Source organism: Sebastes umbrosus, chromosome 3 (genome assembly GCF_015220745.1).
Source record: "Sebastes umbrosus isolate fSebUmb1 chromosome 3, fSebUmb1.pri, whole genome shotgun sequence".
Lineage (NCBI taxonomy): Eukaryota > Metazoa > Chordata > Actinopteri > Perciformes > Sebastidae > Sebastes > Sebastes umbrosus.
Window position 1 is genome coordinate 26,213,167 of NC_051271.1, and position 14,926 is coordinate 26,228,092.

General features: G+C 39.2%; 1 protein-coding gene across 1 annotated transcript in view; it reads right to left on the bottom strand.

Annotated features, from left to right (window-relative positions):
• akt3b (v-akt murine thymoma viral oncogene homolog 3b) overlaps window positions 1–14,926 on the bottom strand; it is a 33,895-nt gene that overhangs the window by 9,360 nt on the left and 9,609 nt on the right. The window contains exons 3-10 of the mRNA XM_037765865.1: window positions 5,851–5,976; window positions 5,635–5,746; window positions 3,257–3,401; window positions 3,024–3,155; window positions 2,598–2,663; window positions 2,269–2,337; window positions 616–738; window positions 339–467 (exon numbers count right to left, since the gene is read on the bottom strand). Of these exons, the coding sequence (XP_037621793.1) occupies window positions 339–467; window positions 616–738; window positions 2,269–2,337; window positions 2,598–2,663; window positions 3,024–3,155; window positions 3,257–3,401; window positions 5,635–5,746; window positions 5,851–5,976 (902 nt within the window). The remainder of the gene's footprint in view (window positions 1–338; window positions 468–615; window positions 739–2,268; window positions 2,338–2,597; window positions 2,664–3,023; window positions 3,156–3,256; window positions 3,402–5,634; window positions 5,747–5,850; window positions 5,977–14,926) is intronic.

Below are 14,926 nucleotides of genomic sequence, written 5' to 3' on the forward strand. Positions count from 1 at the left end.
CTAAGGTGGCGTCCACAGCAGTACATTGCTTAGCTTCCTGCTTCTCCAAACTGGGAGCATGCCGACTACCATTTAAGTTACTGAATGTAACGTTAATACACTGACTATAAACATCCACACAGGTCATGTGGGAAAACGTTTTTTAAAAGGGCTTGGGAAAATAGCATTTTGACGTCGAAACATACGTACTTTAACCAAAATTTGAATGTTTGGATTTGAATACATAAGAAACACCACTTGGAAGCTACAGAATGATATAAAACCCTAAATGAAAAACTAAAATAATCGAGCCGCCCTTTAATTTATGTTCCAACTCTCTGTTTAGTGTGACCTCTGACCTCAGGAGCCAGGTACTCTGGTGTTCCACAGAAGGTCTTCATGGTGGCAGTGTCGGTGATGCCTTCTTTGCAGAGGCCAAAGTCTGTGATCTTGATGTGGCCATCTTTGTCCAACATGAGGTTCTCCAGCTGAGGAGGACGACAAGAGAATTTAAAATGCATAATCTGGACGTGTTTCTGTATGTCCCTAGATGTTAAATTAAGATCTGTAAACTCAAAGGCAGGTGTTGAATATTTCATTTTTCTCAGACTTCACCCAGAGCAGGAGTTAATTTACCTTCAGATCCCGATAGACGATCTTGGCAGAATGTAGGTAGTCTAGAGCAGAAACGATCTCAGCGCCGTAGAAACGGGTGCGGTCCTCCGAAAATACTCTTTCTCTTGACAAATGGAAAAACAGCTGCCAAGACAAATAAAAACACAAGTTCAAACACCTCAGACATCTCTTTTGTATGAAGTTGAGTCATCCAGTAAAAGACCAGTAATCAAGATCAAAACCACTGCTGGATATTTTCTGCAGTGGAACCCAGGAGGGGCTGAGATGAAGTAGATGACATCAAATTACAGTTCAAAACAAAAGCAGAATGACAGTTTTGGACTTTCAGATCATTAAACAAGACTAAAGCATATCATGATGCTGTGGATAAAGGAAAGCTGGTGTCTGTATGTGTAGGTGTGTGGAAATATTTTAAATATACAACATACAGTATCTTTTCTCTAAATGACATATCTCAGGGTTTGTACAGCTTTTTAGGAGTATATTTCAAGCACTTTCAAGGTACCTAAACCAAACATTTCCAGACTCTGGAAGCCTTTGCATAACACGATAATGACGCGTTAACGCAAAATCGTTTTAACACCACTAATTTCTTTAACGCATTAATGCAACCGATCCTTGCGATTAGAGGTTGTAGCGGGCTCAGTTTTAAAGCTAGAGTGGATATACTGGTATCATATGAAATTACAAAAACCTCAGGAATCCATCGGTACCAACCATGTCATACTACCTTGTCGCAAAGGAGGTTGAATAATGCTATAATATTACGTAAAATTTTAGAGAGGAAAAACTGCATGGCCATTATAGAAGGGGTCCCTTTTTTATGCTCAATGCAGTGCCTGTGAGGGTTTCTGGACAATATTTGTCATTGTTTTGTCTTGTTAATTGATTTACAATAATAAATATATACATATGGTAAAAGCAGCATATTTGCCCACTTCCATGTTGATTATTAAATCCTTGACAAATCTCCCTTTAAGGTACATTTTGAACAGCTAAAAAATGTGTGAGAAAGAGAGAGAGACAAAAAATCAAAAGTGTTTTTGAGGAATTTAATCCTCAAAAACACTTTTTATTTTTTTTTTATTTTACAGTATCACAAAACATAATATTGCCATACTGAAGTATATGGATATTTTCTTACACCCCTATTTATTCATGCTTCATAATCACCGGCTCATTCACAGCTGACTAGTAATGTCCAATCATATTCAGGCATCTGTCTCTTCTCACTATTACTACGCTCCATACCAATGCTGCTGCAACTCCCTCCACCTCTACAACCTCCACCTTATGTGATTTAATTTAGTGTTCATGTATGTGTTGTGCTAATTCTCCCAACAAAAATCCTTGTTGCAACACAGATTTTAAAACTAACTGTAATAAATAAAAGTGTCTCTGACTGAAGTTCTGAAGATATTTTGAAAATTGATACCATCACCAAAAAAAACCCACGACAGCGCAGACACTCCAGTCCTACAACTCTCCAAATAAGACCACACTGAAAAGAGTGACTGCTTTCTGTTGAAGCTCTTTGAATCCCACCGTCATCATTCTTCAAATATTCTTGAAATAACTTCCATGTTGAAATAAGACAGAACATCAGCCAGCATCAAAAACATTTTATAAAAAAGAGATTCATTGATGTCTCACCTCTCCTCCGTTGACGTACTCCATTACAAAGCACAGCCGGTCCTTCGTCTGGAACGAGTACTTCAGAGACTGCAACACAATATGTACATATCTTTTAAACTCAGCAGCCATTTGTTTCAAACACATTTATTTTTTTAAGAGCAAAAGCTTTGTGGTCAGTGCATCCATCCTTCCCTCTTTGCACGACATTAATCAAAAGAGTCTTTGAATTGAAGCTGGCGGGCCTCTGCTTCTCTTGATTTATATTTATTTATTCTAACACATGATTCACAGCAGCACAGGTGTGTCTTCATGTAATGTTTTCATGCAATCTACACGCTTATACTCACAGTTAGGAATGGATGCCGGGTGTTTTTTAATACCCTACTTTCTGTGAGTGTGTGAGCAACTTCATCCTGTAATGAAAAGAAGGACAAAGAAGAGGCACGGTGATTAGTCAGGAGACAAAAAGAGACAATTTCTTGTTTTAGTCAAAAGGTTGAGGATGTAATTGGCAGGGAGGTGTGTGAACGTCAGGCTAAGGCCAGTATAAATCTGTAACTAACATGTCTAAATATGGACACTATAGACTAGTTGTAGGCTAAATATGTGACACTAAACGTGGTGCATTTAGATTTGTTTTGCTATTTTCACATATATAGTCATGGTAGATCTTTCTAAAAGTCTAATATATGACATTTCATACCAGTGCCCCAAAACATGCTTTACAGACAACTGAAAAACAACAAGTAAAATCTGATAAAAATGAAAGGGACCTTGGCTATGATGACTTCCTTCTTGAGGATCTTCATGGCGTAGTAGGTGCCACTTGCCTTCTCCCTCACCAGAATGACTTTCCCAAAAGTGCCTTTGCCCAGAAGCTTCAGATAGTCAAAGTCATTCATTGTCTAGACAAAGAAACAGAGGGATGGTGTGAAGAAACTGTTTCTTACATCATCTTTTCAAAATAAGACAGCAATATTTTGTCTCCGCTCAGACCAACCATCACCTTTCGTTTGTAGTGGCTGATGGAGGTGTCCATCTCCTCCTCATTGACGTTCTCGATCTGGGAGGTGGGGCTGCTCAGGATGCCCTCCTCCTCCTGTTTGGCCAGAGACTCGGCTACCGTCTGGATGGCCTCGGCCCACTCGTCCCTGCAGGACACAACAATAACAGGTTAAACTACCAGCAGAGAGCTTTATTCTTATCCTCACATACATACATACATACATACATACATACATACATACATACATACATACATACAAGTACATACATGAAATTTGACCTCTGCATTTAAACCCTCCTAAGAAGGTAGGAGCAGTGGGCTGCAGTATCTCGCTCAAGGACGCTTTGACATGTGGACAGGAGTAGCTGGGGATTGAACCGCCAACCTTGTGATTAAAGGACGACCCGCTCTACCGTCTGAGCCACAGACGCTTTCAACTGTGGTGGCCCGCCCCGCCTGGCCAACGTGGAATTATTGATTTCATTCATTTGTTTTTTATAATAAATACAGAAATTAAGAAATAAACTTGACATTTAAGGTTGAAATAATGTCCCTTAATGATGGTGGTGTTATTTTTGCGTAAAAAAGGGGGAAAAAAAGGTTACGATTATTTATCTTTCAAAGACTGTGCATTATTCGCTTCAGTTGTAGCATGCCTAGTTGCAGCAAGACATACTTCCAAGAGCTAAACCATGTCTGACAAAAAAACAAAGCCGTTAAAATATTTAAGTTCTTTGAAAGCGATGAACACCATCAACCTGGCGGCCAAGGCGATGCAGAAACATCAGATGCTGCCTCTGGACCACCTGAGAAGCACAGATCAATTATTGTAATTATTTTACTTAATGTTTAGCTTATGTATTAGCTATTATTTAATCAAAATGTGTAGTTATTTGCTGCTATATTAATGCTCTGAATTTGGAATTTAGCACCTTTAAAGTGGTAGTTTTAGGTAGGCTGTCAATCCCAAAAACACATAAAAACAAATTCTGGTATTTTTGTTATCTAGCCTTTCTGAAACTGAATGCTTCGTCCTCTGTTGTAAAGTCCACCGCAAATAAAAGCAAGATAGAAACACAGCTTTTATAACACTGACAAAGAATGTTCAGAATTACATCAAATTTGTCGGTTTCTTAAATTCTTTGAATAAAATGAACTGGTGATCAGTGAGATGTGAGAGTCAATGAACGGCATCCACCCTCCTAAAAAACCCTACAGACCTACTCTGACTAGTGACTGCTGCCGGTCATGTGCATGTGACACGTTGCAGGATGTTGTTAACGGAGTTGTGTTCATAACAAACTAACTGAGCATCAGGTAACAAGTCATAATGTAATAATTATATTGTGTTTTGGAACAAGGACCCTTCAAAACTTGGCGTCCAGCCTCAGCCCCACACCCCTGTTTCCTGTCTTTCTTCTCACTGTGTTGACAGACTCCTGTTGGGTTATGAGGACAATTTGACACAAAGAACTGGTTCAGGACTGAGAACTAAAGATTTTTTTTTGTCCCTAATACCAGACCTTTCATATCTGTTGATAGTGAGTCATCTCTCATATCTTTTTTATTACATTTTTATACAAGAAGTAGTTAAAATGTGTTTTACAGCTGCATTAAGAAAATCTAACATGCAAGTTTCCCTTGATGGTTTCTATACTATTTTAAATATTTTTTTCATTAATATCTGTAAAGAGAATCTGGACATGATTCAGGTAGCTGCTCCTCATCTTAAAGACAAACGAAAGAAGAGCGCAGCTAAAACCACAATATCACTCTATATTTCACCTGCTTGGCAGTAATGTTAGCTGACCAGACGAAAGTCTCTCCATGAATCAATGCTGATCCTAGTGTTGTCCTGCTTCAGACTCCCGTCTTCTGTAGTGTGTAGTGTGCGCGCATGCAAGTGAGAGGTGGAGCGAGTGAGAACGAGCGTGTTGTGTGAGTGAAAGTAGGCAGGCAGAGGAGCAGAGCAGCATCGACTCCGGCCCTGGAGACCAAAGCTACGTTCTCCCCTGTGTCTTCTGGCTGCGGTCGGGGGGCTGGAGCAGGAAGAGTTGACGGGCAAGACAGGCTTCACTAGATATAACTTTGCGGTTTTGGTGCTTCCGTGTAGTTTGTGTTGGAACAGCTTAGGTACACGTGAGCGCGTATGGGACACCGACCTGATTTATATGTGTAAGAAGTCACAAACAGTACCTTTAAAATTAAGCCCGTTCTGTCAAATAAATACAAACAACTATAATATATAATATACGCAGGGGAGTATTTCGCACCTCCGTGTTGTTTATTCATCATGCCCCTGGTGTGTAAAGGCCTTAGGTCTACAGACTCATATGTGAGAATAACGGCTGAGGAAGAGGAGGAGGCTGAAGGCTCACCTCTCATCAGGAGTGTCGACGTGAAAAGTCCTCTCGATGACCGTGGTCCACTGCAGACAGCGGATGATGAAGGTGTTTGGCTTGGGCCGCTCCGTCTTCATCAGCTGACATTCTGGAAGTCACACAGAGAAATGGATGTACGCTGTTACGTAGATATTTGTTTTTTTCAGTGTATGAAATATGTGACGAAGGCCTCTGACTGTCTGTGTGTCTTACTTGCTACAGAGAAGTTGTTGAGCGGGTAGGCCAGGTCAGAGTCCTGCGGTTTGTCCTTGTAGCCGATGAAAGAGCCGTCTGTCTTCAGCAGAAAGTAGCGCGGTCGCCAGTTCTTGATGTACTCACCTGCAAGGAGGACAAAAAAAGGTGACACCAACAGGTTACATCCTGCTGCACTCACATGTGTTTACAGCTGGAAGCAGCAGAGTCTGGACATCAGAATCACTCACAATGAATGTGGAGGAACGTGTCTCTGTAATGTTGTTATTAGCTGATAATGAGACTCAAATGACATTGTTTCACTACATTATTCAGTCTAACATCATGTTAGCTGTTTTCTATGTGGTAGTCGGGTGTTGTGCCCTAACGAATAAGCAGTGACTGACGTGTCTGTCCAATAGACGTCATCTTCAGTCCACAGAAGCTGTGGTAGCAGTTAGCAGTAAACTTAAAGTGTAACTTAACAGCAGGTACCAAAAGCAGTGTTTTCTTGCTGCCCTCTCTGGTGGAAAGTTCACCTCTAACCACACCCAGCATCACTGATGGCTGTGGTTGGGTGTGTTCAGAAATGTGCTCTGTTCCACCTGTAACCACACCCCATAGTGATGTCGTGGGGTCCTGGTGTACACCTGTACATCACCGCCGCCAGGTGAGAAGTTAAACCACTGCTGGTCAGCAAAGACAAGACTTTAGGGGGTGTTAAAGTTACAGTCTCAAAGCGGCACCTATGGCGCTAAGCAGTAATTGCAGGTGTGTTTTGGGATTTCACTTCCCAGAGAGCATCGCTTGTGATTTTTCCCGGGAATGTTGCCACAGACACCCAGTTCATAATACTGCAAATGCAAGGGCTTTCATCAGTGGGCCATAAACTCAATCACCATTGTGTAACCTCATTGGGCGGTAGATAGACTTAACAGACATTTGTTTAAAAGAAAATGATTAGGATTATTACTTATTATTTCTCTTTAATGTTTTTCATAGCCATTTCTTATTCTGCCTGTTCATTATTTTATTTATATCACCTATGTGCCTATTACTTTATTTAATGTCCTCATGACTCCAACGCTACATGCGCAATTGTGAGAACTATGAAAATGATTCTTGAATGCACAAGTGAAATGTATGCGAAATATAACTGATCAATAAAAAAGATATTTGAGACAATATTTTTTCAACATATCAGATTTTCTGTCTTCCTCTCTTCTATTATGAATTGGCTATTTTTTCCACCATTAATAAGGCATTTTAATCCATACAAAAAACAACACTGCTAAAAACACTGTAAACACAGTACCACTTGGGTGAGATGATGCATTGCAGGTGGATGATTTTGGCAGATTTTTGCCAAGTTTCAAAATCAATCCTTTAGTGACTTAAATTTCTCCCTCTGCTGTTTTATTTTATGTAATCATATTATAGTTATATAACCAGTAAGCATAATTTTGGTGATTTGCAGATTGATGTCTACATTTGTTTTTTTAGACATCTAGGTTCGTGTTTACAATCTATTGAATCTACAATTTTCTCATCCTGACTATCTCCTGTCATTTTACTGTTTGTCTATTCTGTACACATGACATCTATTTCCTGTCTGTTTTTTTAAGGAGATTTTCATTATCTGAATCGAGGGTCTTAAGGACAGAGGGTGTTGTATGCTGTACAGATTGTAAAGCCTCTTGAGTCAATTTGTGATATTGGGCTATACTGTATATTATAAATTAATGAAAAGTAAAATCACTATATTTGTATATATCTTATTCATATTAAAACATAGTCAGGGAAATGCTGTTGAAAAAATATTTAAATGTAACCTAGACGTGTATAAAACTTGACATCCACAATGACTTTTAAAATATTTAAGAGCTAATTTTTAAGTGCACAGAGTCAGATACAACATACATTACATGAAACTAACAGTGATAGTTTAATAGGGTTTAAAAGCCATGTCAGGAAAGTAAAGCTCACTGTTCAAACTGAGCCAAACACAATCACATCTGCTGTAGAGGACGACTCATCACTTTGAACTGACTACTTTTGGTTTTCTGCTGCATATTGTGAAATAAAATACATTTAGAAGTGCAGAACATAACGCATGTTACACTATATATATTGTTTTATGCTTTATTTATCACCATCCTTTTTGTTTCCCAGCTAACAAATTTAAACATCTGTAACCACTTCCAGCTGAAGAGGAGATCTTTTGATGACAAACACTGTACGAACACGGTGCTTGTTCTTATTCAGTGTTGCCTCCCTGCTGTTTCTAACTCATCAAGTTGTGACATAATTACAACAAATGTTGGAATACATGTCGTGGCGAGATGTTGACATCTTACAGAGTCATATTAGCACCAGAGCTAACGAAGAACAAGGCGTTGTCTGTATAAGTGATCAACTGCCTCAGCATCGATCCAACAAATCAAACTCTGACGAAACTCGACTCACTATTCTCACACATCTAATGACTCACACAGCTTCAGAACAACAGCGTGATGAGGAAGGATGACAGCAACAGAAATGGGATGAAGTCAGACTACTCTGTCAGTGAGACAACAGTTCCACTTAAAAGCTGGTGAGCAGCAGAGGAAGAGAACAGCGTCAACATAGTAGGATAACCTGCAGGCACATCTATGAGGTTAAATCATTGGAGCTGCATGTTAACTAGGAAATGAAGGCTGCCAGTAATGATTTCCTACTACGTCAACACATCTATCAAAGATTGTTTACAGTACATGCTTTTATCTTTCACTTTCTCTTATGTTTATTATTATGCAACAAAACACAAAGGCAAAGTCCTTGTATGAGTAAAGCTAAAACTATTAATTGAGTTTTGGGTGAGGATGTTATTCTGGTAACACAATTTCAGGCTGTCCTTGACCAAAGAAATTCTTAGTGGACCAACACTCTAATACTAATCGATTACTTGATTTAATCGACAGATCCGTAAAACTTAGTTTCTCAAAAGCACCACTTTCAGTTTTGTGTTTACCAGAGATGTGCGCATAAGTTTCTTGGAAATAAGTCATTCAGCATGAAAAAATCATAAAAAACAATTAATCAACTAAAGAAATCTTAGTCGACTAAGACCAAAACGACAGAGGGGACAGCCCTACACGATTCATAGATTTATTTTTTATTTAGAATCCTTTTTTTAAAGGAAAAAATTGTCCCATTGACACAGAACTAAATAATGCAACTTAAAAAGAGTTATTTAAGTTATCGTTTAGGCTATAAATATAAATGAAAATTGTCTGATTCAAAATTCCCAGAGCCCGAGAAGATTATCTTAAAATTACTTAATTTGTCGAACCAACAGTCCAAAACACAAAGACAATAAAAAGGGATAATGTACAACGAGCGGGTCATTGTTGTGAAATAAACCCTGACAGGGCGATGCGGCACCCCGACGTGAAGCGGAGTCTTGCATTGTCCTGAAGGGGTATATTTCACAACAATGACCCGCACAGTGTACATTATCCCGCTTATTACATCGCTACTTACTTAAGAAATCAATCATTTGACACAAAAATTATCCACCAGAGTCCGACATCAGAACTCGACTATAGCAACAGTCTGTTATACATTACAACGGTTTGCTATAAAGAAATAACAGACCATAGAACGTTGTGATTGACCAATCAGAATCAAGTATTCAACAAAGCCGTGTAATAAAATGATATAAAACAGAGAAGAGCAGCCAATCCTTCCATTTGATAAGATAAGAATGAAGGCAAAGGTGCCTAAAGAGTTGAGCGGAGCATGTAAATTACATCCCCAATGCAACACACCAACAGAGCTACAGATTTATGAGAGTCAGGAGACTGCAGACTACTTTGTATCTGCATGTGTGAAGGCAGCGTTAGACCTTGATGATACACACAATGTGTTGTGGTGAGATATACTGAATGTAAACAGCAACTGTGTTAAAATGGTGACCTCATGCTGCAAGACCAAAGACACAGAGAGGTACCACCTGTAGCTCAGGTGGTGGAACAGGTCGGCCATTAAGCATAAAGTTGGTGGTTCGAGACCAACTGCCAAATTCCGGGCCGATACTGACTCAGATAGCTGGATCGATACGGATGACAATGGGGCCAATCTATTCAATTCAACTCCATGTTTACATCTGATTACACTTGTGCGTACTACGTCATGTGTCAGTAGCACGCCGGTAGACTGCAAGCTGTTTAGAGGTATTTCACGCTTGCCACGCCAAATGTTTACAGCTGTTTTATGTCAAATATTTAATGTCTACAGACATTTTGTATTACAAAGTTAGTGTCCAGTGTTTGCATACTGTAATATTTTACTGGAAATAGTATGCAATTTGCATACTATTGGTTTCATATTAAGGTTTCTGACATATTCAAATATCTCACACATACTGTTTTAGCATAGTAAATAAAATAACATGTTAGTATGGAATTTCGGATGCAACCCAGGTATTGTATGGGAGGGGGGGGGAGTCGCTTAAAAAAAAGTATAAAAAAAATTGCTCCCTTTTGTTCTCCTATCACCTCAGTGACCTTTCACTTTGACTGATTTCCCATTGGTTTACAGTTTAAATTGATTCCTCACTGTGTTATGTCCTGCCCAACATCCTGTTCAACAGGGAGAACATCACATTAAAGACGACGCAATTCCCAAAAATAACATTCGTGAAAACAGATCCATCAGTTTGTGAATCCAATGATCTAAATACCATTTCTAAAAACTGAAACTGAGCCTCCACCAACATAAACTCTGCGATCAAGAACAATAATGTAGCTCCACATCTCAAAGTTTATGACTTTTTTGTGTTTCTTGAAAAAAATTCTGTTTCATCCCCCCCAGTTTCCAAACCGTCCTGAACTGCGTGTGAACTCAGAGTTTTGCTGCTCGGGGCCGTTTCTCTAAGAGGGCCGTTCGGACTGAATTATAAGAGCGCACAGAGGTGCAATAAACAATTCAGGGACTTGTGGGGGCCGGAGAGGAAGGAACCAGAGTGTTAGGTCATCCTCTGTAAGCTCATAGTGCCACAGAGAAACTTCCCCCTGCCTGGCAGCCAACAGCCCTGAGCTCAGACCAGACAAACACACACACACTAAAATCACTGTGGGAAATAACACACCAGCCAAGTGCAGCTCAGACTGGGCTGCAGCCCTGCAAAGCCTGCCTGCTCTGCTGCCGTCTGGCAGGTAAACAACCATTGTTTGGAGGTGCTGTTCTTCAAACTGGCAGGGTGGCTTAGGCCATGTCCACACTGAGCTGCATAAAAACACATCAGTCAGTGTTTTCAACAACCAAAAAGTTGGGTTTTTCCTGAGCACCCCTAACAGTGAAGTCATCTGAAAACACTGGTCTTGTGTTGTAGTGTGGACCAGGAAAGCAAAGAACACAGGCCTGGTGACATAACTTTCTGTCACCTCTAACTCACTTTGGTCAATGTAGCCGATCAGAAAAGGCAGGTGGTGGTGTTGTTGTTGTTAGCCCAAATTTATGTTTCTGTTTCCAGACAACTTCTAAATTATAAAATAATGATTCCATTGACATCTCGGTGCAACGACTCCTTGTTTAACAGGAAGGATTTCAATGGGAAGAACTAAACTGTGTGTTCAGCTATACTGAAATACATTAGTGACTATATAAGTGACTAACGACTGAAAGATGCAGAAGAAGAGATTTAGACAGTTTGTTGTGGAACCAAACTTTTCAAAAACAACTGCTATTTTTCAGTTTCACACTACAAACTAATTCTATCCCAATTTTAGTATGAAGTGTGTTCACATTGACAAATACAAAATTAAATATATACAAAGTTATTATGATTACTTTTGTCCCCTGATGCAATGCACGGATGTTCAGAAGTGGAACAGATGAAAAATGTGGAGGATCGTGTGAAGGGCTCCAGGAATATATCAGAAAACAAAAATATATTCAATCGTTGGAAAAAACATTTTGCTTTTTTATTAGGGGTGTAAGAAAATATCGATAAACATGACATGAGTATTGCGATATTATATTGTGCGATACTGTATCGATTCTCCAAAACACTGTATCGATTTTTAATTAACCTCTTAAAAATCCGACAGCCCGCCGTCGGGCCCAGTCGCTAAACGATCTTTCGGAGGTTGTAGCAGGCTCAGTTTTAAAGCAAGAGTGAAGTTACTGCCATCATATGACACTAGAAGAACTTAAGGAATCCATTGGAACGAACCATGTCATACTAACAAGTCGCAAAGGAAGCTAAATAACGCTCCAACTTGTGCTAAATTTTGTAGAGGAAAAACTAGCATGACAATTTTCAAAGGGGTCCCTTGACCTCTGACCTCAAGATATGTGAATGAAAATGTGTTCTATGGGTACCCACGAGTCTCCCCTTTACAGACATACCTACTTTATGATAATCACATGCAGTTTGGGACAAAAACCATGCAGTTTTTTGCACACAGTATAAATGTGTTATTTTTGCCTATTCTAGAATTGTGCACTTCTGGTGTGTCCTTTATACTATGACAGTTTTCCTAAAATAAAATTTTAAAAAATTGCAATAAATCGCCTTGCGATATATCACAATATATTGAATCGTTACCCACCTCATGAAACGTATTGTATCGTCGGATTATTGTCAATACACAGACCTATTTCTTATCGTGTTTAACTGGCTTTCAGGTTTAACGGACGCTTTACATCTCTTGCATCATCTTTGAACATTTCACTTTATTATAAAATGGTGAAGTATGTTCATTTCTGGTAATATAAGGCCTGCAAAAAAACTGACGGGGTTCACGAACTTCCCCTATAGGTTTTTTTTTTTTTTTTCAGGAATCTACTTGCCAGAAATACATTTTTACTTCCCCCTATACAAATTGTTTTATTCATTAGTGGTTATCAAATAACAATTGGTACTGCACATGTGCAACAGAGATGAGAAGGAAGCGAGATGGCTCACTCCTTAGCTACTTCCATCATCAGCTCCGGAAAAAAATTGTTTAATTCTTTTTTACCTCATGTTCGATCAGGCAAGTGAGATGCTATATTGACTAGCCTTGCCCCGGACAAGCAGGCAATGCTTATTGTTGAGCCCTGCAGTGTAGAATATAATATTTACAATTTCAGTGTGGAAATCATTCTGGAGAATTCTAATACATGTTGTTCAGGTTTTTTTGGGGTTTTTTTTAATGAAAGCTGCTGTGGGTACCTTGAGAAAGGTCAAAAGAATGTAACAGCAGGACAACGCCTGTCAACCCGTGCAGCCTGTTGAGCAGACATCGCCTGAGTAGTTCAAATTACCTGCATTTGACGCAAATGACGAAAAACTCTTCAGACCTACACATTCCAAGCTGGTGTAATATTTTTCATTCTGAGCGGCAAATCTCACTGAAAATTTGCCGGTCTGTAAAAATGAAGTATATTCCTGTAACATAGTCTCAGGTTCGAGTCCCTCATTAGCTGTTAATCTGGTTTCAGATGTCCTGGAGCACAACACACAACAACTCTACCTGAACACTAAATGAACGAGTCAGTCAGCTAAATGATTCAAACTAAAAAAGGGAATCAGAAGGAGAATGACAGAAAACAGCAGCCATCTGTGTCATTTCCCATCCTGCATAAAGACAAACCTAAAGCCACGCCAGACACACCGACACACACTGAAATACATAAATTAATCCAAACAAGCACAAACACAGACGGCCTCAAGGACCAGAACACATCAGCCATGTTTCAGTCCAACTGTCAGGTTTAAATAAATCAGCTTCCTCTCTGTAAAAATACAGAAAGGAGAAGTGACTTCTTAGCATTGTTGTTTCTGTCCTGTCACACCTTCATCTGAGGGGAAACGTAATGAAAAGCACTTTATAGCCGGACTGCACCACCATGTTCAGAACGATTAAACCTGGCTGCCATGATGAAGATGAAGATGATGATAATCATTTTCTTGATGATTTAAGAGGTGCTGGATTATTTACACAATTATATCATGTGTGTATTATTAACGTGATATCAACATTTAATTTTAAAATATCACGGTTACCAGTATATCACTAGTTGTGTCCGTCCCAGCCACCAGACTCACCAGTCTACTATTCTTTTTCCTGCCTTTCCTGCCCAGCATCGCTGGCTGCTAGAGAGGATGCTGCTGGTTTATATTAGTGAACTGTACAGTGAGAAGCTTATTCTGAAAAGCAGAGCCAGCATTTACAGTCTGATCTTTCACAGTCAACAACATGGAAACTCTTCAGCCACCTTTAAACTGAAGCATCCACCAGGCTGATCACACCACTCCTACCTCATTATTCATTCAATGATATGGGATGTTTACATCAATATTTAGTAAATAAAGAATAAAGCCAAAGAAAGGAGCCACTTTATGGATAAGGCTAGCGTTATTCTACAAATTAAACAAAGAGACCAAACCCAACAATGTGTTACTCCATCTCTTAATACTTGAGTATTTCCTGACCTAATTGGGTCCTTACAAATATGTGGTTTCAATTTGAAAAAAGGCTCAGTAATTTCCTGCCCACTGCAGTTTCTATTAAACAAACAAGAGGAAAGAGAGTATTTGTTGGGAACTATCCACAATTTGGTGCTCCAGTGAAGTGGTTCTCAAACACACAGATTTCCCAATTCAATACTATCACGATACTTGGGTGCCGATTCGATATGTATTGCGATTTTTAAGTATTGCGATTCTACAAGTATTGTGATCTATTATTATTATAGTACTGTATGTACTCAGGGACGTCCTGAAGTCAGATATACCAGTCATTCTCAGGAATTATTTTTTCCAGCAAAGACATTTCCCTCACAAATTAGTGGTATTTTCTTTTTAACTTATAAGGGACATGTAATGTTTTATACTTCTGGTGAATCCAATCCAATCAATCTTATTTCCATATATGTATTTTGCATATACAGGTTCCCTTTGTTAACACCTTATTTTGAAAACTGGACGTAGTCACACGTGTATACTTCCGCTAACTTCGCCAAGTCCGTTGCAAGCTCCGTTCTCTTTTTACATCCATTGTCAGCTCCATCGGGGCCGTTTGAATGCACTTATCATAAATGTCAGTATATGGGTGCTCTACAGTTG